The sequence below is a fragment of the Tuber melanosporum genome, assembly GCF_000151645.1.
Source record: "Tuber melanosporum whole genome shotgun sequence assembly, scaffold_84, strain Mel28".
NCBI lineage: Eukaryota > Fungi > Ascomycota > Pezizomycetes > Pezizales > Tuberaceae > Tuber > Tuber melanosporum.
The window spans coordinates 346,235-366,360 of NW_003299133.1; the positions used below are offsets into that span (position 1 = coordinate 346,235).

The 20,126-nt window shown below is 43.4% G+C and overlaps 5 protein-coding genes; 3 read left to right on the plus strand and 2 right to left on the minus strand.

Annotated features, from left to right (window-relative positions):
- Nucleotides 1-535: 535 nt before the first annotated feature.
- On the minus strand, nt 536-3,001 carry GSTUM_00011423001 (uncharacterized protein; the record flags this gene model as incomplete). XM_002841911.2 has 7 exons in its annotated part: nt 2,810-3,001; nt 2,122-2,672; nt 1,514-2,017; nt 1,354-1,467; nt 832-1,239; nt 626-763; nt 536-566 (listed from the first exon to the last, which is right to left on the minus strand). The coding sequence occupies exons 2-7, from the start codon at nt 2,637-2,639 to the stop codon at nt 536-538; spliced, it is 1,713 nt and encodes a 570-aa protein (XP_002841957.1). The 5' UTR covers nt 2,640-2,672; nt 2,810-3,001.
- Nucleotides 3,002-10,859: 7,858 nt separating this feature from the next.
- Nucleotides 10,860-12,615, plus strand: GSTUM_00011424001 (uncharacterized protein). XM_002841912.2 has 5 exons: nt 10,860-10,960; nt 11,025-11,134; nt 11,189-11,418; nt 11,475-11,650; nt 11,704-12,615. Exons 1-5 carry the CDS (start codon nt 10,935-10,937, stop codon nt 12,260-12,262), a joined length of 1,101 nt encoding a protein of 366 aa, XP_002841958.1. The 5' UTR covers nt 10,860-10,934; the 3' UTR covers nt 12,263-12,615.
- Nucleotides 12,616-12,954: 339 nt separating this feature from the next.
- Nucleotides 12,955-14,256, plus strand: GSTUM_00011426001 (uncharacterized protein; the record flags this gene model as incomplete). Its single annotated transcript, XM_002841913.1, has 4 exons — nt 12,955-13,030; nt 13,094-13,389; nt 13,514-13,555; nt 13,633-14,256. 4 exons carry the CDS (start codon nt 12,955-12,957, stop codon nt 14,254-14,256), a joined length of 1,038 nt encoding a protein of 345 aa, XP_002841959.1.
- A 424-nt stretch (nt 14,257-14,680) lies between these two features.
- GSTUM_00011427001 (uncharacterized protein) lies at nt 14,681-15,888 on the minus strand (the record flags this gene model as incomplete). XM_002841914.2 has 2 exons in its annotated part: nt 15,232-15,888; nt 14,681-15,162 (listed from the first exon to the last, which is right to left on the minus strand). The coding sequence occupies exons 1-2, from the start codon at nt 15,686-15,688 to the stop codon at nt 14,681-14,683; spliced, it is 939 nt and encodes a 312-aa protein (XP_002841960.1). The 5' UTR covers nt 15,689-15,888.
- A 651-nt stretch (nt 15,889-16,539) lies between these two features.
- GSTUM_00011428001 (uncharacterized protein) lies at nt 16,540-19,425 on the plus strand. XM_002841915.2 has 7 exons: nt 16,540-17,154; nt 17,208-17,258; nt 17,467-17,533; nt 17,646-17,656; nt 17,735-17,831; nt 17,883-19,197; nt 19,250-19,425. The coding sequence occupies exons 1-6, from the start codon at nt 16,980-16,982 to the stop codon at nt 17,935-17,937; spliced, it is 456 nt and encodes a 151-aa protein (XP_002841961.1). The 5' UTR covers nt 16,540-16,979; the 3' UTR covers nt 17,938-19,197; nt 19,250-19,425.
- The last annotated feature ends 701 nt before the right edge of the window (nt 19,426-20,126 follow it).

Genomic DNA, 20,126 nt, shown 5'->3' on the forward strand with positions numbered 1-20,126 from the left:
CATACGACAAATACCCTCCTACACGACACTGGACGCTTGTTGTTAACACCTGATTATTTCGTGGGTCGACAGATTTTCCCCTTCTTTTAGTATAGTCACTTAAACACCTAAGTGCTTTTTTTCCTTTTTTTCCTTCCTTCCAGAAGTCCCATCGACTAGCATCTACCTATATCTCACCACTCACTTTTTTTTCTTTCTTTTCAAGAAAAGAAACAGAAAAAAAAACTGATAAAAGGAAATATCCCAATGCAAGACACCGATGTTCTCCACAAGCTTTCATGAGAGGAAAAGGGGTTTCGGCCCCGCCTACTATAAGATAGCAACAACCATAAACCATACAAGCATGATAAGCCCCCAAACTACAGAAAACACGAACCAGAAGCTCAAAGGAAGCAGAAGTAGAAAAAATCAAAAAAATAATTCTGGCAAACGGGATGTAAAGAGCTATCTTGGTGAGGATGCATGCATGAATAGAACACATGAGGAAGAAGTTGAGAATGAATTAAAAATTCGAAAAGGGCAAGCAACCCGAAGTTTAGAGGCCACCGCTCTTCCTGAGATGTTCACTAGATGCAAATTAGAATCACAGAGAAAGATAAATAAACGGAGGAGATGGATAGTATACAATCTCTTGTAAGTGTAACCGATGAACGGCAAACCGGTTTCCTCACCAATTGCCAATGGCTGTGAACTTCCCTCGGACATGACAGCTGCAAGTGCAGGGGCGGTCGGCACATTCTCCAGCTCCTCAGTCGGGAAATAGCTATCGAGGGTAACATTAGCACTTTGCTTAAACCCCTTCGATTAGTAAAGGTTAAGGATAGCACTTACGATGTGTCAGTAATGGATGACAAATTGGGTTTAAACGGGGCCTCAATTGATCTTAAGCTGTCCCAATTCACGCCATTGAAAAAAGGATGTGCCTTAATCTCGTCTGCGCCACGCTTTCCCAATCTCTGATCCGCCGAAGTAATTAATCCTCTGATGAGATCTTCCGCCTCAGGACTGAGAATAATTTCCTCCGGAAAGTAAAGTTGGGTCTGCCAGTTGACAATCTTCCTGTATGTCTCATGGGCGTCTTCGGCACAGAAAGGTGGCCACCCAACCAAACATTCGAACATAATTGTTCCCAAGCTCCACCAATCACATTCTTGACCGTATCCTTTATTAAGGAAAATCTCTGGCGCAATGTAATCAGGAGTTCCGACCGTAGAGTATGCCATAAGTCTACGAGATTTCCTCCAAGTGTTGATCTGATTACGATTCGAGACGGTAAGGTGAATAGCGTCGACCATCACAGAATTGCGGGCACGGTTGTTTGAGGTTTCAGGAGTATTGGAACTTCCTTCCAACAAACGCTGATAGTATTTTTGGTCATGGGTCTTGTGAAAACCAGTCGAAAGACCAAAATCTGAAAGTTTTATATGCCCATCTTTGTCAATGAGAATATTATCCGGTTTGATATCGCTAGGAAAGTAAGCACAAGATCTCTAGTGCTATAAGGGGGGCGTACCGGTGAATAAAGCCAAGCTTGTGAACTGCCTCAATCGCCAGAACACATTGAGCCATATAAAACCTTGTAACATCCTCACTAAATATTTCGTATTTAATGAGCATAGTCATTAAATCCCCACCAGGCAAGAACTCCATGATCAGGTACAGATATACAGCGTCCTGGAAAGAGTAGAACAAATTGACCACCCACGGAGAATCAGAATCAGCTAGAACGTCTCTCTCAGCCTTCACGTGCGCTAATTGATCTTTCTTAAACATTTCCGACTTAAGTAAAGTTTTCATCGCATAAATTTTCCCAGTGTCTCGCTTCTGTACCAGGCGAACTTCACCAAATGCCCCCTTGCCAATAACCTTGACAGTTACAAAATCATCGGCATGAAGGCGCATCCGGCGGAGCCGTAGGAATGATGACTCTTGTTTCCCGAGATGTTGACGACGACGTTTTTTTCGCTCCTCGGACATCTTGCCTTCGCCTAGGATATCCTGTTCAAGCTCAACACGTCTGCGGGGAGAATCACAATTGTCAGTACAAGACATTTAAAACGTGATTAAACATGACCGATGCAACCTCCAGATCTTCTGCACTGAAAAATGTTTGTGTCTCACCTTTGATTTCTCTCTACGGCATACGCAACACTCTGATTATAGTGAAGCTCCACCTTGACTTTGAGTGCTTTCGCTCTCTCCCTTGTGGACGAACTGAAAGTGCTATCATCTCGAAGAAAGACAACGTAATCATCTTTCAAGCTCCCAGAAGCCTGTAAAGAACCGGATGTACGTGGTCGTTGACCCTGCGGAGAGCCCGGTGGATTGTTCTGATTGCCCTGGCGTGCGCTTAAATGTTGATTTTGCAACTGGTGTGCAAGCCCGTTTGCATCATAACCTTGTCCCTGCTGCTGATAAAGCTGCTGAGTCTGAGTCTGAAACTGTTGATACTGCTGTTGCTGAGGGTATTGTGGATTATTGTACAGAGCATTACCGAACTGCTGCTGCTGTTGCTGAGGGAAATAACCTCCTTGCTGCGGCGGCTGACCTCCATAAGTTTGCTGGTACGCGGTACCAGGAGTAGTCGGGTAATTGCTATTTGGAGAAGCACCACGGTCTCGATCTTGATTGTTGCTCATTGTTGCGGATAATTTGGTCGAGGAGAGAAGCTCCTGGATGAGGGGGGGGTACCAAGATAAAGTATTAGCTTAGATGTGGAAAGATTTATCCGTGTAGATCACCAGAAGGTGGAGGCTGAGGGAAGCGAAAAAGAAAAGAAAAAAGAAAAAAAGAAAGAGGGTTGGAATACTTGCACACAAGATGGGTTAAACGGCGGGGTGTGTAAAGTGTTGTAGGGTTCCCTCTCCTTTTATGAGTGCAAGGTAAGGGGGGGGTTCAAATCACTCGCGACACAGCTGGTATCGAGGATGTCGTACGTTGTACAACACAAAAAAAAAAAAGAAGAAGAGTTGGGGCAAAGGTAGAGCAGAGAGAGAGGAAGTGTGAAGAAGGAAGGTGGTGAGTGAGTCGGGAGAGGTGGATTTGGAGCAGAGAAGTAGCAGTTAGATGGACCGAGGGCAGAAGCGGAGGCGAGAAAGGGACTTGAAACTCGAAACTCCAGTACAATACGGTGCAGTAGCGGCTGCCCGGTCAAGGGAAAATACGCTGTTATTCCAATCAATGCTGGAGTACCTGGTAACTACGCAGGAGAATTAACAATCAAAAGGGCAACGAATCAAGTACCCGCAGGTTGGGACTCCAATGTCTAATACCACGGAAAGGCGCTTGTCCCAATCTCTACCGCACAGTACCATATCTCTAGAGTAGATCAACTGAGTTACTGGCGAGGTGACACCAAGGACGGCGGCTCCTTGCCAAATCTTTCCATGCTGCCCCCCGTCTATGCACCATTTATGAGGGTACTCGAGTATCATACCATGGTATACTTTAGAGTATGTGCTGTAGCTTTCTACCAGTGTTCCATTTGGCTTCTCTGGTTCCCATCTGACTATGTGGGAATTGTTTGGTATAAGAGCGGTAGAGAATGTAAAAAAGAAAAGGCTGGTTCTGTCTATAGATGTAATTTGACAGCAGAAATTATGCCGCACCCACAGATTATACTATACAATTCATACACAAGTATAGTCTCTTGTATAGAGGTGCCTTTTTATACTCTTATGTCCCTGTAGTTATTTCTAAAGCAGAGAAAAACTCCAGTAAATACCAGGTTGCATGGCCTTGTTAAGCGGAGATGATCTGTATAGACTCAGAATTGTCTAGGCCAATCAAGATTCATTTTGTAGATGGAGATTTGTCTAGGAAGGCTCAAAGGATTACTTGTTTCATTTATGACTACTAAGAGTAAAGGTAAAATAAGGTTGAATTGTAAAACAATATTATATTGTTAAGGTCTCTTCTCCATTACTTAATGATATCTAAAAGATTGTAAGGCACTTCAATATATATATTTCATGTCTGAGTGTTCACAGACTAGATCTATTTCTCATACAAATTATGTACCTCTTTAACTATAACTCACAATGTCAGGTATTCTCCCAAAGTGAGAACACTAAGAGACTCTGAAAACCATTACACTATCTTTGGTAATTACTATTATGCCAATTGGGAACTGTACTGTTTTCAATAGTAATTATCCGATCTTCAGATTTTATCAGACTTATGGCCTAGTTCTTAAGTTGAACTGTATTGTCCCCAATTGTCTCTCTTATTGATGAAATGATGAGTTTCATCTACAGGTCATGTCTGCAGGAGTAGTTGTAAATGTAATCTTCTTAGTTCGCCTACTTTAAACCTCTATAACTCCTGATCCAATCAATATATATTCTTTAAATAACTTCCTACTAATTCGCAGAAAGCCACTCTACTGGATTGATAGATAATCCCTCAGTTGGCAACTCTAGTTGTTTAAGGTAACAGGTTTTTTTTTTCTCTTTACTCATTGTTTGGCATTTGGAGATAATTCTCACAATTACAACACATCCCTGGACTCAGTTATAACACTCTGTAAAGTCTATTGGATTCTTTGGTAGTGTTCCTCAGAGTGCTATATTCTTCTAATTATCGTAGAATAGATGAGAATGTACTAGCTCTTCATATGAATTCTCTAACATTCAATATCAAATCTTTGTATAAAAATGTCCTGTTACTTACAGTCTATTTAAAAGATATTCCATCATTGAAGCTTAGTAACTTTCTTTGAGTAGTTAATAGATTTACTTCTTTCTACTTCCCAGATCTAGTCAAAGGTCTCCTCTCATATATACCACAAACAGAATCTGGTCAGTCAGTCAGTCGTAACGTATACGGAGTTATTCTGATACTTTCAATTCTGTAGCATTATAATCACAGGATACAACTAAGAGAGATATGTATGATGACAAGTAGACCTGTAAGGAGCCTAGTGTTAGGTGGAGACAACTTGATAGACTTCAAGATTATCTAGGCCAATCGAGATTCGTTTTTTGTAGATGGAGATTGTCTAGGAAGGCTCGGACTTGGCTCGTTTCGTTTATGACTACTAGGAGCGAAGTAAAGTAGGTAAGGTAGGGTAGAATCCTAAAAACAATATTATATTATTAAGGTCTCTTCTCCGTTGCTTGATAATGTCTAAAGCTTCGGAGGCACTTCAATATTTATATTCCGCGTCTGAGTGTTCGCGGACTACATCTATTTATCATACAACTATGTACTTCTTCAATCGTAATTCGCGACGTTGAGTTTTCTTCCAAGGTGCGAACACCTGTGGATCCTGAAAACCATCACACCCTCTTCGATAATTGCGATATTTCTTCTTAGAAAACATACTGTCCCCAATAGTAATATCTCGATTAGCAAAGTCTTTAGACTTATAGCCTAGTTTTTAAGTCGAACTGAGTTGGCTCCAATTGTCTTCGCCTTTGATAAAATGATCAGTCTTATCCACGGCTATATCTGCAAAGGTGGTCATTATTATAACCATCATAGTTTATTTGATTCTAACCCTTTGTAACTCCATACCCAACCAATAGATTTTCTTTGGATGACTTCCTATTCACTCACAGGAAGCCACTCCACTAAACTGGTAATTAATCCCTCGGTCGGCAACCTTTGGTTGCTCTTTGGGTAGTAGGTTTCAGTAACCATCGTCGTATTTGAGAATCACCCCATGACTACAATGTGTTCCGAAACCCAGTTGCAACACTCCGTGAAGTTCGTTGGCTTCTTTGGTAGTGTTTTTTGGAGTTCTAGACTCTTCTGGTGTATGCAATTGTATCGGTCTCTAGTAGAGATCCTTTACTATTTGATACTATCTCATTTGTGCGAAATCGTCCCGTTACTTACTGCCTATGCCAAAGGTGTCATGCCTTTGAAGCCTAGTAACTTTCTGAGTAGTTGACGGAAATACTCTGTTCTACTTCCCAGGTCTAGCCGAAGGTCCCCTCTCATATATCCTGCGAACAGGATCCAGTCGGACGGACGGACGGTGGCGACGTATACGGTGTTATTCTAACACCTTTAATTCTGTAGTAATGTAGTCACAGGACGCAACTGAGATTGATATATATGATGACACACGGGCCCCGTAAGGGAGCCGGAGGGGGGTGTTGGAGACCAGAGATTCTGATTCCAAGTGGGGTTACCCTACTTAGAGTGGTCCCTAGGTATCGGGTTCTGGTATTCCTAACAGCCAGAGAGGGGTGTTGGAGACCAGAGATTCTGATTTCAAGTGTGGTTACCCTACTTAAAGTATTTCCTAGGTGTTAGATCCTAGTACTCCTAACAGCTCACCACTGACATGTTTGTAAAATGAAGAGGTTTTACTTCTGCAATTGCATTAGAGATGCAGTAGCTAAAGCACAACTGTCAGGTAAGTGTTAGCAAACTATCAAGTAGTCTAATTCGCTATGGAAAATCTTTAGTCCAACCTGTAGAAGTTGACTAGACAGCCCATGGGAGTTGAGTGCTCATGAATGCAAAGTGGTAATGAGGAGTTTATATATATATATATATATATAATTGTATAAGTTTTTTTTGTATGCAATATTATACACTTCTATGATTGTTAATAATACTTTTATAAAATTTATAACAGAAAACACAAAATTCTGAAGCAAATATAATAGAAAATAAAAGATATCTAAAAAATAATAGCAAGAATAAAATGTAAACAAGATCCTGTCTCTACAATTATGTTAATTATATACAGTATTGAGCACTTAATTACAGGAAGACCATACTACTAGACAAGAAACAAGCACACTTGAGTTCTTAAAGTGCATGAGTAGCAATATCACTGGTAGTTAATTGCAAATTACTGGTATGCTCATCTGGAAAAATCAGTATTCTTAAAGCAAAATACTAAACATATAGTAGGATAAGATTAGATATATTATAAGTAACTCTGCTACTTGGTTATAACTTTACAGCTAATTATTAACAACTGTTCACTGATTTAAACTTTATATTATTAATTTATCCTGATTTCATACTTGGAATTCACATTCTTTTTTTCACATTCTTTTTTTATTTATATTCTCTTGTTTTCTTTTATTTTATCAGTTTTACAAAGTACTATAATAGCAATAAAAGATTTTGCATACAAAAAAACCTACATAATCAATTTTCTGTGATATCTGAAGGTACTGTAGCATTTAAAAGATAATTTATATAAGCTGTATAGCATTTGAGATCTTTACTGTAATAGTAATACCAGTAGTATTAATATTATATATTAAATAGAATAATAATATTCTTATAAGATATAAGAAAAATAATATAAATGGTAAAGATCTCATATGCCATTAATATTTTCAAAAATCTCCTCAAATGCTACAGCACCCTCAGATGTTACAGAAATGTATTATATAAGTTTTGCTTTTATGTAAATTAAATACAAATTAGGTTTCTCAATACAAATTATTTACTTAGTCTTGGCATGGGTAAAGGAGAATTCCTATTATACCGGAACAGGTATTTTCTACATTACCATTTTTTTCTCTCTCTAAATCAACTTTGTTCTTCCCCCACACCTTCTTCTCTTCTGCTACTTTCCCTCCTCAGCCAATCTACCTCCATTGTAACGATCCCTCTTTGGATAGTTAGTGCTTGGCGACGGGGAACGATACTTCTCTTCCTGTCTTCTTCTTCCTTTGTCTTATGATAGCTCTAGGACTCTGCCTACGTTACTGATAGTACAAGACCCTTGTCTTCCATCAGGACCGCCTATCGTAAGCTTTCTCTAACTCTTCTTCTTAAAGCGCCTTCCTTGGCGTAACGATAATGTTGCAATAAAGATAAAGATCGTAAAGGTGTTTTATATTCGTTAAAGTAATAAGTAGGAAAAGTACTTAGAACAAAGCGTGAAGAACCTATCTTCCTCGGCCGCATCGGCCTCCTTATATAGTGTTCTTCCCGCCTTTAGTCATGTGACCTGAAGTGGTCACATGTGCGAAACTAAATCATAACAAACCAGTCATATGACCAAAGTGATCACATGCTCAAAACCCATGACCTCATAGCGAGGTCATGTGCGAAACTCATAAACCAATCATAACGCAATAAATAAGTCATATGACTCGACTGAGTCATATGCACCAAACCCATGACATCATAATGAAGTCATGTGCAAAACATAAATTATATGTGCAAGGCTTACCTGTAAGGCACACTCATAAGGCATACTCGTTAGACGCATGTCCCATGACTCATACTTGAGCCATGTGCGAAAGCATCACAAATCCCACACATAACTAATCATATAACCCGAATAAGTTATATGCGTGAAACAATAATATACCTGTGACTCATAACCATGTGTCACGTGAAAACCCTTTCCTCGCTAAGCCACGTTTGTGACATCCATCCTCCTTTTTCACTCTTCCTCCTACCATAAAATCTCTTGCAATCTACTATCTTCAGTAGCCCCTACTCTTTATATTCTAAATTAAAAGTTCTTAAAAACAAATCTGTATTTCCCTGATACGGTATAGCCTGAGTCACTTGTCTATACTAGATCCTATTACCTTTATAATTAAAATCTATCTTAGTGAAAGTCACCAGTTATAGGGATGTTTGTGACAGACTGGAGATAGAGATTTTACAATACTCTAGAATTTCTCGCTCTCTATATTTTACTCTATTCTCTTCTCGCTTTACTCTTCACTCCTCACTCTATACTCTCCACTCATCTCCCTCAGCTCTTTGCTTCTTGCTCTGCACTCTCTGTACTTCTCCCTACTTGTCACTTCTTGCATGACTAGTAAATCTCTTTTTCGTAGTATAATTCTCTCTGATGTATGTACTTAGACTTTTCTTTCTCTGAATTTTCTACTATGCAAAAAATTCCTTTTAAATAAAATTTTAAAATTAATTATCAAAAAACTTACATAATCAAATTTTGTAGTATCTGAGGCTACTATGGAATTTGAGGGGATTTTTGAAAACATTAATGGCATATGAGACCTTTGCCATAATATAAATTATACTTGTATAAAATGAGCCTGTACTAATAGAAAACCCACTCTAGAACAACAATCACAAAATATTTATTTTTGCTTCACCACTTAGCTTGAGGTGTAGAGTATATATCTAATAGTTTAGAAAATATTTTTAGAATAGTAATAACATCTCTAGCATTCTCTATATGCAAAAAAAGGTAATATTTTCAAAATCTACTTCTTAGTATATAAAATAACTTCATCTGATGCATAAGTACAACTAATAATAATTGCTGATTCTTAAGACTTGTGGAGTTATTTGACATTAAAGTTGGCTAATCTGCTGATTTTTGCTAGTTGCATCAAACTAAAAGTGGCCATATCTTAAAAATGTTTTCTGGGATCTCTCTTGTTGCAACACATTTTTCTGCCCTTAGAAAAAATGTCCCAGAGTCAGGTTTTAATTAGTACAGGCTTAAATATTGTAAAAATCTGAAGAACTATTTAGAGGAATTTATATTTCCTCAGACATTCAATCACCATATTATACTACTAGTTTTTACATATAGTGCTAGGCTAACTGCCAGCAATAAGTACATATATGATGGTGAATATTTTCCTTATTCTCCTAACATGCCAGAATATAATTTTTTAATATAATATTATTATAGCTAAATAGATGATTGTTATAAAATATATATGAAATTATATTGTAGTAAGTAACTGATTAGATTGTGTAAGGTGAATTGGTGGAAAAAATAACAACACCTGTACTCATGCCAAGGTTGTAACATGTCATCACAACCCTCATTGCTCATTTTCTCACAAACTGTGACACTTATACTGAGTGCCTGACAGTTTAACCTGAGTGGACAGTTCAATGTGAGTTTGTAACCCGGTATAGAAAAATTGAGTCTTGTCTTACAACAGTTACTTAGACACAGTTTGCTGTAGTCCAAGCACTAAAATAAGTAAGTTATTTATATTTATCAATATGTGCCTAGGATATTATTAGCTATAGTATCTTGACTATTCACCTTTTCAGGGGGGTACTTGGTTGGTAACTGTTTATTAGATATTGTATTAAGTAAAGGTTCCTGACTACAGGCCACAAGTTACTATTGAGCCACAAACTCATGTTGAACTGTCTACTTATATTGATCTGTCTATTTATGTTGAACTGTCTACTTATGTTGAACTGTTGGGCATTCAGTATGAGTATCCCAGTGTACAAGAAAACGAGCAACGGGGTTGTGATGACATGTCACAACCTTGGCACAAGTAGTTGGTCTAGTGGTTTAGCATCATACGTCTGCTAGTAGTTTTCAGCGGATTTTACATTTTCCGTACATGTCACTAGACATCACTAGACATCACTCGATTTAGCTCCGACTCTCTAGAATTCTCATGTGCCAAGACCCACCCTGACCCTTGTTGAAGCCCAGTCTACAAGCAAGATAATAAATATAGACTACTCGTATTCTCTTTCCATGTTCCCCTTATCCCCAGCCTCGTGCTTCTCCCAATCCGCTGGTATTATTGGAGGTTACACTGTGCAAAGTTAGGTTAAGAACAGCATATTCTGAAGACTCTTGCACCTATGTGTGTTCCCGACATACTGGTACTCACAGCGACATGTCGTACCGGTACTTGTACCTCCCGGCACGGTTTTACTGGTCCACACACCGGTATCTCCCATACGAACACGGCCGATAGATATATCCTTCACGTGAAGTCTGATGAGAAAAATTTAATGAGCCATTCTGTCGCAGTGCACAGAAAAGGCACGTGACAGATACATCTATTGACAGCACAAGTACGATACTTGACCTGCACAATATGCAGAGGGTAACAGCCCTAGCCTTAAGTCTTGGCAAAAGTTGATTGTGGGAAAGGCTATTTTCTGGGCTTCATCCCACCTCACATCTCAAACCGGATTGAAAACCCCACCAAAATCTACGAGAAACTATCCCCCCCACCTCGAAACGCCCTGCAATTATGGCCGACAAATCAAAAATAGTATTGTTGGTGTTCCCTAACTTCTTGATTTAACTCTTTCTACATATCCACTAATTCTCGAGGAAAAAGGCCGGCATCTGGTCCACTTAAATCTGTTCAAGTCGACGCTTTAGTGGTTCTCAAGATCTGCAAACATGCTTCCTCAGCACACCCTCAGGTTATAACTGGCCAGCTTCTTGGTATAGTCGCTCCTATTAATAGTCCAATGTCATTCAACTCTGACAGCATTTTAGGAATGGACGTGGATGGCGAACTGCAGGTTACGAATTCATTCCCTTTTCCCTCTACCGACCCGTCGACATCTTCCAACGATCCTGATAGCAACTTGGCGTCTGCAGCTGCTTTGGCTCCACGATCAAAGGCAAGTGCCTGGTATCAGACGGAAATGGTGAGGTGCCTGAGGGAAATGAACGTGGATGCAAACTCGGTAGGATGGTATCAGAGCGCTAATTTGGGTAACTTTGTGAGTCCCAAATTCCCAACACCTGTTTGTCGCTGGGGACTTATTAGTGGCAATAGTTGAACACAAATTTCATTGACAACCAATACTTTTATCAAAACGCTCTTAACGAAAGAACTGTTGCTTTGGTTCATGATACTGCCCGGAGTGCCCAAGGAGCTCTATCCCTAAGGGCTTTCCGTCTTACGCCGCAATTCATGGCTGTTCAGAAGGAAGGGAAATTTACTAGTGAGAGGTATTTTCTGATATCCTTGCTAAACCAAATTCAAATTGGCTAAGCTGGCATAGTCTTGCCAAGCATAATCTTACCTACAGAGACATTCTCATTGAGCTACCCGTTTCCGTCCACAACTCCCACCTCCTCACCACTTTCCTCCACCAGCTCGATACCCCGCCCATCCCCAACCCATTTAACCCCTTTTCACAACCGAGCTCGACTCCTCTCTTTCCCAACTTTGACAGCCTCGATCTCTCCATCGACCCGTTCCTAGAAAAGAACTGTGATCTTCTTCTCGATTCTATCGAGACACACTACACAGAACTCAACAATAGCCAATATTACCAGCGACAGCTCGCCCGTGAGCAAACTAAGATCGCAGCGTGGCTCACTAAACGGAAACAGGAGAATATCCTTCGCGCAGCGGCCAAGCAACCTCTACTCCCGGAGAACGAGTGGACCAGACTTTTCAAGCCACCCGTCGAACCTAGCCGGCTCGAGACTCTCCTTAACTCCAGGCAGATCGAGCAGTACGCAAAACAAGTTGACGGGTTCACAGCTAGCGTCACGGCTAAGATGTTTGCTGTGAATGGGGGATTATCAAAAACACAGGAGCAGTTGCAGTTGTAGGCTTAACACTGACTTTCTCTTTCTCTCTCTCTTCTTTCTTCTTTCTTCTTTTTTAGGTTAATACGTTGTTGTGGACTGTGGTGCAGAAACGCATGATACAATTTGTTCCCCTTTTCCTCTCACCTCTAATAGCTTATACTAGGGTACTTAACTAGGTGACCTGTGAGTTTAAGCTAAGATATCCCATGTTGCAATGGGGCTGGGAAATGGGATAGAAAGCGAAATGTTCAGATTTGCGAGTGATATTTGGTGCTGGTAGATGGGTTATGGGAGACTTGGTCTATGCTGTAGATAGTTGTTTTTACCTCTTTCGAAAAACTTGGCCAGCCTTAAGAATTGACAAAAACAAAAAAGAATTGACTACAGCAAAGTTGTGTTGGTAAACTAATGTTTACAACACGACTGCTAGCCACTTCTTGTGTGAAACTACTCGTACTCCGTACACAATGTTTTCACCTTTGACAACCTATTCGTTCACTCTACGCCCTTAGCACAAGCACCAGTGTGTCCATCATTTCCCCACTATTTTTTCCCCCCCTGTCTCACTTATCGCCGCCGGGACAGTTCTTGGCAAGCCAAGCCCATTTAAGTCTCGACCTAGCATTTTTTTCCCTCCCACATATCATACGTCAAATTCCTTCCCACCCCCACCGTCCCACATCACGGAAACAATTGCACGAAACCATTAGCAAATGGAAACACAACCACCACCACCAGCGGCTCCTCCGCCTCCTCCACCGCAAGGAAACCCGGCCTTCCGGGCAATGGGTAAGCAATCTTCCTTCCATAGCTCACTTTTGCAGAGCGTTTGCTAACAACCAACACAAAAAGGCCTCCCAAACATCCGCGCCAAATTCCCCTCTAGAAACTGGTCCATCTTTATCTCACTGTCGACAGCTTTCGCAGCAGCAGTCTACTACGACCGCCGTGAGACCAAGAGAGTTCAGAAGCACTGGTGCTCTGTTGTCGAACACCTTGCGCGGGAACCGTTGTCAACGCTGGAGCTGCCGAGGAAGGTTACAGTTTACCTGAGCGCCCCACCCGGGGACACTATCACACCTTCTAGAGAATACTTTCGGGAGTATGTCAAGCCGGTGTTCACGGCTGCTGCGCTGGAATTTGACGTTGTTGAGGGGAAGAAGAGGGGGGAGGTTCGGTGGAAGGTGGCGGAGGGGGTTAGGAAGGTTAGGAGAAGGGGTGGGGAAGGGGGCCGGCAGGGGGAAGAAGGGGAAGAGGAGGATGGGATCGAAGGGATTAGAAGGAGGAATGGTGTTGTTCGGGTTGGAGTTCAAGGTGATGTGGTCGTTGGACGACACGCTTGGAAGGAGTATATTCGGGGATTGCACGAGGGGTGGTTAGGTCCTCTTCAGGATCCCAATGCAACTCCACCTCCACAAGAGTTCAAACCACCCCCCACCTCAAAACTAGACCGAGCCCTCGCCGAAACCCCCGACCCAGACAAAAAAGCTCGGGAGGAAGAAAACAAGAAAAAAGCCTCAATCCCATCCCCACACATTCTCCCACATGCCTACAATACCTCTCCCACCCCCAGCTCCCTCCCAGAAACCTTCGACCCCGTCGGCTTCATCCCCCACGCACACATACTCGGCTTCCTGAACACACCGATACGTCTCTACCGCTTCCTCAATCACCGCAAAACGGCAGACCTCGCCGGTCGCGAAGCTGCCGCCATTGCACTCGGCATATATTCCCGCCCCTTTAACCTCGCACTAGAGCCTAGCTCTACCATGATGACGAATGAGGACGTTAAAGGAGGGCTCGGAGCGGGTCGGGAGGGTGGGGAGATTGGTCGTGCTTGCGGACGGGAAGAGGAGGCAGAGTGGCCAAAGAGGGTTTGGAAGGAAGAAGGGACTGGGACGGGAGAGATCACTGAGGAGGTGGTAGTTGATCACAGAATTGGCGGGAGGATGAGGAGGTTTGTGCTGCCCGAGGGGGCGGAGGCGGTGGTTGATGCTGAGAAGGGGAAAATTTAGCGCGATCATTAAAGAGAGAGGGGGGGGTGTATGATAATGACGATAGTGGGATAGAGGTATTGTTTTGTTTTTTTATTATCGCCACTTTTCAAAGTACTTTAATTGCATCGGATCACGCGTGGGATTACAATAGCCGTACAATATTTTGTCCCGATCAGGGCGGAATATGATGCCTGATATTACCATATTATAGTAAAATCAATGAGACAAAAACTACAACTCAAAGTGAAGTGTTGAAGTAAGGTGAATTGGTGATACTTTTTATACATAAAAAAAACCAAAAGGAAAAAAAGGGGGGAGGCATCTGTTATTACAGGATGAATGAATTATAAACAACAACTAAATGAGAAATAGGAAGATGAAGAGAGAGAACAGAAGGATATGTGAAAAGTAGTCCAAATACACTACATCCATTACTCGCTGCTTATGCGTCCGGCATAGGAACATCCAAGCTCAACTCTGCCGCCTCTTCTTCGCCCAACTCTTGGGCGAGAACCCTATCAAGAAGCATCTCCTTCTTAATCCACCCTTCCCTCCTCTTCTTCTCCAGCTCCTCGAGTTTCCGCTTCAGTTCCTCCTGCTCTTGCTCTGACCATGCCAGTTTCTTCTTAAGCAACCTCATGAGCTCCCTGGGAGGCATGGCTTCCTCATCCGGATCGAAACCGTCCTCGGATGTGTACCACTTGGACGCACCATTCTTGCTCGCGTTCTTGGTGGAGCTGGTGGGTGAGGAGGGTGAGGATGCGGTGGAGTGCGAGGTAGCAGCGGTGTTTGGCTGGTGGATGTTTTGTGGGTGGTTGGGGTGGGATTTTGGAATGGGGTCAGAGGGCCGGAGGGCTTCTGTTTCGTGGACTGTGCGCATGTGCTTAGCGAGGGCATCTGAGCGGGTGAAGGATCGGTCGCATTCTGTTGTTCAAGCATTAGCGCCGTCGCCAGAGACGAGGTAGTGGTGAGAGGAAGGAAGAAATAAAGTACCAGGAAGAGTGCAATAAAATGGCTTCTCCTTCGTATGACTTCTCATATGGGCTCTGAGCGCATAACCACTCGCGTGCGCCATTCCTTTTCTGTTGCAGTCATCCCACTCACACGCATACTTTGCCCGTCTAAGGCCGATGTGCTCGTCGTGAATGTGCTTCACCAAGTCGTCCATGTTGCCCATATCCATGTCGCAGCTGTCCCACTTACACATTGTGACCTGCTCCGCGTGCTCGATTTCTTCCGCTTCCATGGGCGACCCGGGAACGGATCCAGAGGTGTCGGAGGAGATGTCGCTAAAGTTCGGGTGGCTGTGGTGGTGCGTGAGGGTCGGGGAGGTCTCGGGCTGATCAGAGAATGCGGCCGAAGCCGCACGCTTCACGGGCGTTCGAGGAAGCGTGGGGGGCGGAGAGTCCATCGATGAGAAGGAGGAAAGGGAAGATGGTGGTGAGGACATGGCGATGATTTTGTGTTTGTTTGGGAAAATACAATGGTTGGAGGAAGGTTTGTTCGATACCAGGAGGGTGTCTAACTGATTGATCGAGGCTGCGTGACGCCTTTTTCCTCCTACCCTCTCCTATCAGGATATGGACTTTGGACGCTTGAGATGTGTTGAATTTGTGGCAGTTGGCTTCGGTGGTGTGTAGGGAAGGGTGTTGGCACAACGTTGGTAAGGTGGCAATGTTTGTGAGGGTTGTGGGGTACCGTATGGTATGGGTATTGTTTGGTTCCGTGACGGGTGCTAACCTTCCGTCAGATTAAGCTTTTAGGCGAGTCTTGGCTGTGAGGTTGATTTTCGGGATTCATGGTTGTGGTGGTGGCTAGGGTGAGGTGGCTTTGATTCATTCGGTGAGGACCAATTCTCGGAAGCCATGCATAGTGATATGATAGTCCTTGGGGTTGGTCGGGGAGTCACTCGTCCCTCTGTATCATGGCACCTCTCCACCAGCAATGTTCCACACATATATGCGTGATATCACGGAATGTAACACGCAGTGAAAACCTCACGCCTTCCAGAAACAAGATACGGCTGAGTCCGCTTGCCATCGTCAAAAGACTCAAACGCGATTATGCACGCATCGCAGCGTGCATTACCACCAGCATGGTAGGAAAATTATGCGTGATGTGTTCGTGACTTTTCCATCGGTGTGAATTTCCAACGTCCTTAACCTGATTGGATGGGATCACTCTCAAGGGTCCTCCTTTCTCACTTGGATCTCTACCTTTCGGAAGGGCTAAGATAAGCGTGACAGACATGTGGTCGGCTGCTGCAAGCGCCAATTCTTTGCGTGAGGCTCCCACCTTCAACTGGTTCCGGAAGCCGAACGCAGGAACACCAGGACAAAAGACCGCTTAACTATTATTGCTCATTCCTAGAATGGGGAAACACTTCAATCGTTATGCTATCCGTGAGGCTTTCCTTCTATTTATCGGAAAGAGTTATTGTCATATCCGGGCGTGACTCTTATGCGGGCAAAGTTTATTTCGACCGCCTGAGTTGCGCGTGTCTGGCAGACTAAGGTGGAGGGCGGAATACAATAGTCTAGATCGCTTGCCCCATCACAAAAGGCATCTTATCGAGCTCCTCCTCCCCGCCCAAATTCCATCATATTTTCCGCAGAGCCCTTGCGACTCCTGCTAAAACTCGCACCTCCTGGGTCTACAAATACTGGAACGCTCACTCTCCATAACCTTACCACCTTCTCTCCAGTGGCAAACCATCATTCGCTACGAAAACAAGATTTGTCATGTCGTCAAAGGAAAAGCCGGGGTCGCCAGCACCTTCGTCGTCTCAAGAGCCAAAGGATGAGGATGAGGAGGAGATGGACTTAATAAATGCCTTCATGTCTGGAGAGAAGACCTTCTATTCGCCCCTGCCACCGGTAAAGCCCACGCCTCCGAAACCATCTGGTAGCAGGAAGCGTGAGTGGTTCTCTTCCATCCTTTGTGTTGGTGAGGTGCTCACTTTCGAACAGGTGTCGCGTTCGCCGAGCCCAGAGAAGAACCATCAAAGGCTCCTAAGATTGGTATGTTCTTGCCGCTCTTGCCTTCCTACTTCACTTGAGGTCATACCTGTTGTTTGCGAAGAGCTGACCGCTCCTGCAAACGCCCATACTCTATCCTGTTCCGCGAAACATTGCTCCTCACTCTGGGCGCGTATGATGATGTGGCGATCAATGACCACACTGCAGATTTTTACGTTCGGAGGCATCGATGGTAACTTTTCTCCTTTAGAACACAGACAGATTTCTATGCCCGCCGAACTGATGGTTCCGAACTCCCGTCGTACTCCTTGGAAGGCGTTAGTTCCCCCACGCTTCATTGTTCCCCGATAGGAAATTGTCCGTCAATTTCCTTGTCGGTTTGTCACTTGACTATATACGCTGACCATGATTTTTCTTCTTTCCCTATAGTCCTAAACATCGTGGGTTATATCCTTGATCTCAATATTCCGCTCTAAGACAATGAAGGGACGCTAACTCCGAGTCCTTCGCAATAGCAGATAGTTTGCCTTGTACCTTGAAAAGGCAGAATCCCAATTACTGGTGGTCAGCAGTCACACCAGAACATCGAATTCCGCCTGTTCTTAACGAGAATGAGTTAACTCTCCCGCTCCATGCCCACATCTTCAATATCTAAATTTTCTCTAGGAGCGGAAGCAATTCTCGGCTGGGAAATTCTTCTCAAGGACGCCTCGGCTCCTGAATTCATGTTTCAATAACTTATATCAAAAGCATTTCTCGGGCCAACTTGGATTATTACGGTGATAGTACATACTTTTTTTCTCTTTCTTTTTTGGGGCAACTAGGGAGCTGGGTGGCATGGGTTGTGCGTTTGGGTCTTATTTTTCCACAAAACTATTCCTGGGGTTTCACTATATTTTCGCATTTCCTTTTCTACAATGCCTTTTTTCTTTATATTTTATGTCCTACAATCTGTTTCCCTTGCGCTGCGTTGGCAGCGGGAAATATTTTCCGATTTCTTGCATTTTACCTACGACCCTTTATCCACTGGTTTATCGAATTTTCCATCTGTGCCCGACGTTATGATCTCAACAGCCCGACCACCACCCCCGAACTCTCTACATTTATCAAATCATCTCTCTCCTAAATTCCTACCCCCATCCCTCCGGATTTCAATTTAAGGAGTCAGTTCACGGTCCTCTGAGCGGTGGACTATGCTCAAAACGTCACCTCCCACTATTTCTTTCCTAGGATACAGGTAAATTAACTCACCCTTCCATCTATTGATCTGCTCCGAGCCCGAATTGTGTGACGCGGAGACTAACATCTCATAAGTTTACGAAACCATAACGTTCGGCCGGCTGGTGGGGAATCCTCAAATTTCTGGGTTCTTGGGAGACTGGTTCGTGTAAGGAACCGCTTAACATCGCCCGCTGATATACTAGCTTTGGTATTAACTCATGACATAGATAAGACCTACGCCTGACCAGCTCCCAGATTTGTGGGAAGTATGAATATCGGTTCCTGTCCCAGAGTATATAGGATTAGCCAGAAGGGAGCAAACAAGTTCGAGAAACTCGAGAAATCCAAGCGGGTCGTTGGATTTAACGAAGTTGGAAAATAACCAAATCGGAAAGAAGATCCCACCATGGTATCGAAACCCCGCACAGTCTTGGATAGTACCCATTCCCGTAACTGTCCTCGGACACCACGGGTAGAGAGAGGAAATGGCAAGTCTGGCCCCCCGCACTCCAGAGATTCGGTTCAACTGTCCTTTCTACATTTGGATGCGCAAGTACTGTCCATTTTACGGTACTATCAATGGAAGGGAACACGACTAGTTATTTAGGGCTTGATTGCAGCTTCAAGAAATCATCGAACCATCGCAACTCAGCATCTCGAGGCCGTCGTAGTCACGGTGTTTATTGGGGCAACAAACCGCCCGCTATTGTCGACGTTACCAGAGCTCATCTCCGCGATTCGACTCCCACCACCTATATCTGTAAGTACCCAGATGAAGTTATTCTTAGTAATTGTTATTGAAGTGGCGTCAGGAGTTCAGGTTGTTACATCGCTCTTTATGCAAACGAGATACATTGGCAATGGTTTCCGTTCATACTTTTTACTATGATACCTACTCGCTCATGCCATACCATATCATATTTCTTTTTTGTCTACGAAGGACTGTATATAGACAGGATTGAAAGACGAATAGAGGACATCCAAAGTATCTTTCCAACTACAGCGCGTATTTGTAGCGGCGCACTTTATGAGTCGATGTGTGTGTTACAAGTGGAACCCACCCATCCAGGGACTGTGCCTGAAAGCGGACGGAGAGTGAAAGGCGGAATATGTTTGCCCGCGTGGTCTCTATGAGGAAGGTCTGTCCAATAACGCCTAAATCTATGATACAATAAAATTCCCAGACAATATCTCGCAACCCGCCCACATCACCACCACCACCACAAGCCCCTTCACGATAATACCCCTCCCCCCGGCGCGCGCGAGAAGGCAGCAAACATCCCCTCCGGCAACAACCGGCTGGACGAGTGATCCCCTGTGAGTGTCACCATCTTGGTTAGGGGTAAACTAAATTTATGATATCATACTGGTTAACTTTCCACACAAACGGGAGTATTTTCACTTGTACCAAGTGGTAGCGCGGAGCTTTAGCGAGTGAGTGAGTGAGTGAGTGATGATGAGTCGTCGTTAAGGGGAACGTGGAATGGGAAGTTGGGGCTGTGCTGGTTTCGGGTGACTGTGACTTGACTGACTGATGGATTCATCGTGACTTTTGCCCCAAATTAAACTGGGTACGTACGTATTGAAAAACAAAAAATCTGCGGAATGGTATATCTGCTTCACAGGATGAGAACCTTCTGACCACCAACTATTACTGATGAAACCTTTGAACAGTAAGAAAATGCCTTA

Bases quoted from the DNA above. Each gene is read 5' to 3' on its own strand.
- GSTUM_00011424001 (XM_002841912.2), top strand. From the start codon at position 10,935: ATGGCCGACAAATCAAAAATAGTATT. The intron at 11,419-11,474 runs GTGAGTCCCAAA...TAGTGGCAATAG, and splicing joins GCGCTAATTTGGGTAACTTT to TTGAACACAAATTTCATTGA. The intron at 11,651-11,703 runs GTATTTTCTGAT...AAGCTGGCATAG, and splicing joins GGGAAATTTACTAGTGAGAG to TCTTGCCAAGCATAATCTTA.
- GSTUM_00011428001 (XM_002841915.2), top strand. From the start codon at position 16,980: ATGTCGTCAAAGGAAAAGCCGGGGTCGCCAGCACCTTCGTCGTCTCAA. The intron at 17,155-17,207 runs GTGAGTGGTTCT...ACTTTCGAACAG, and splicing joins ACCATCTGGTAGCAGGAAGC to GTGTCGCGTTCGCCGAGCCC. The intron at 17,832-17,882 runs GTTAACTCTCCC...AATTTTCTCTAG, and splicing joins CCTGTTCTTAACGAGAATGA to GAGCGGAAGCAATTCTCGGC.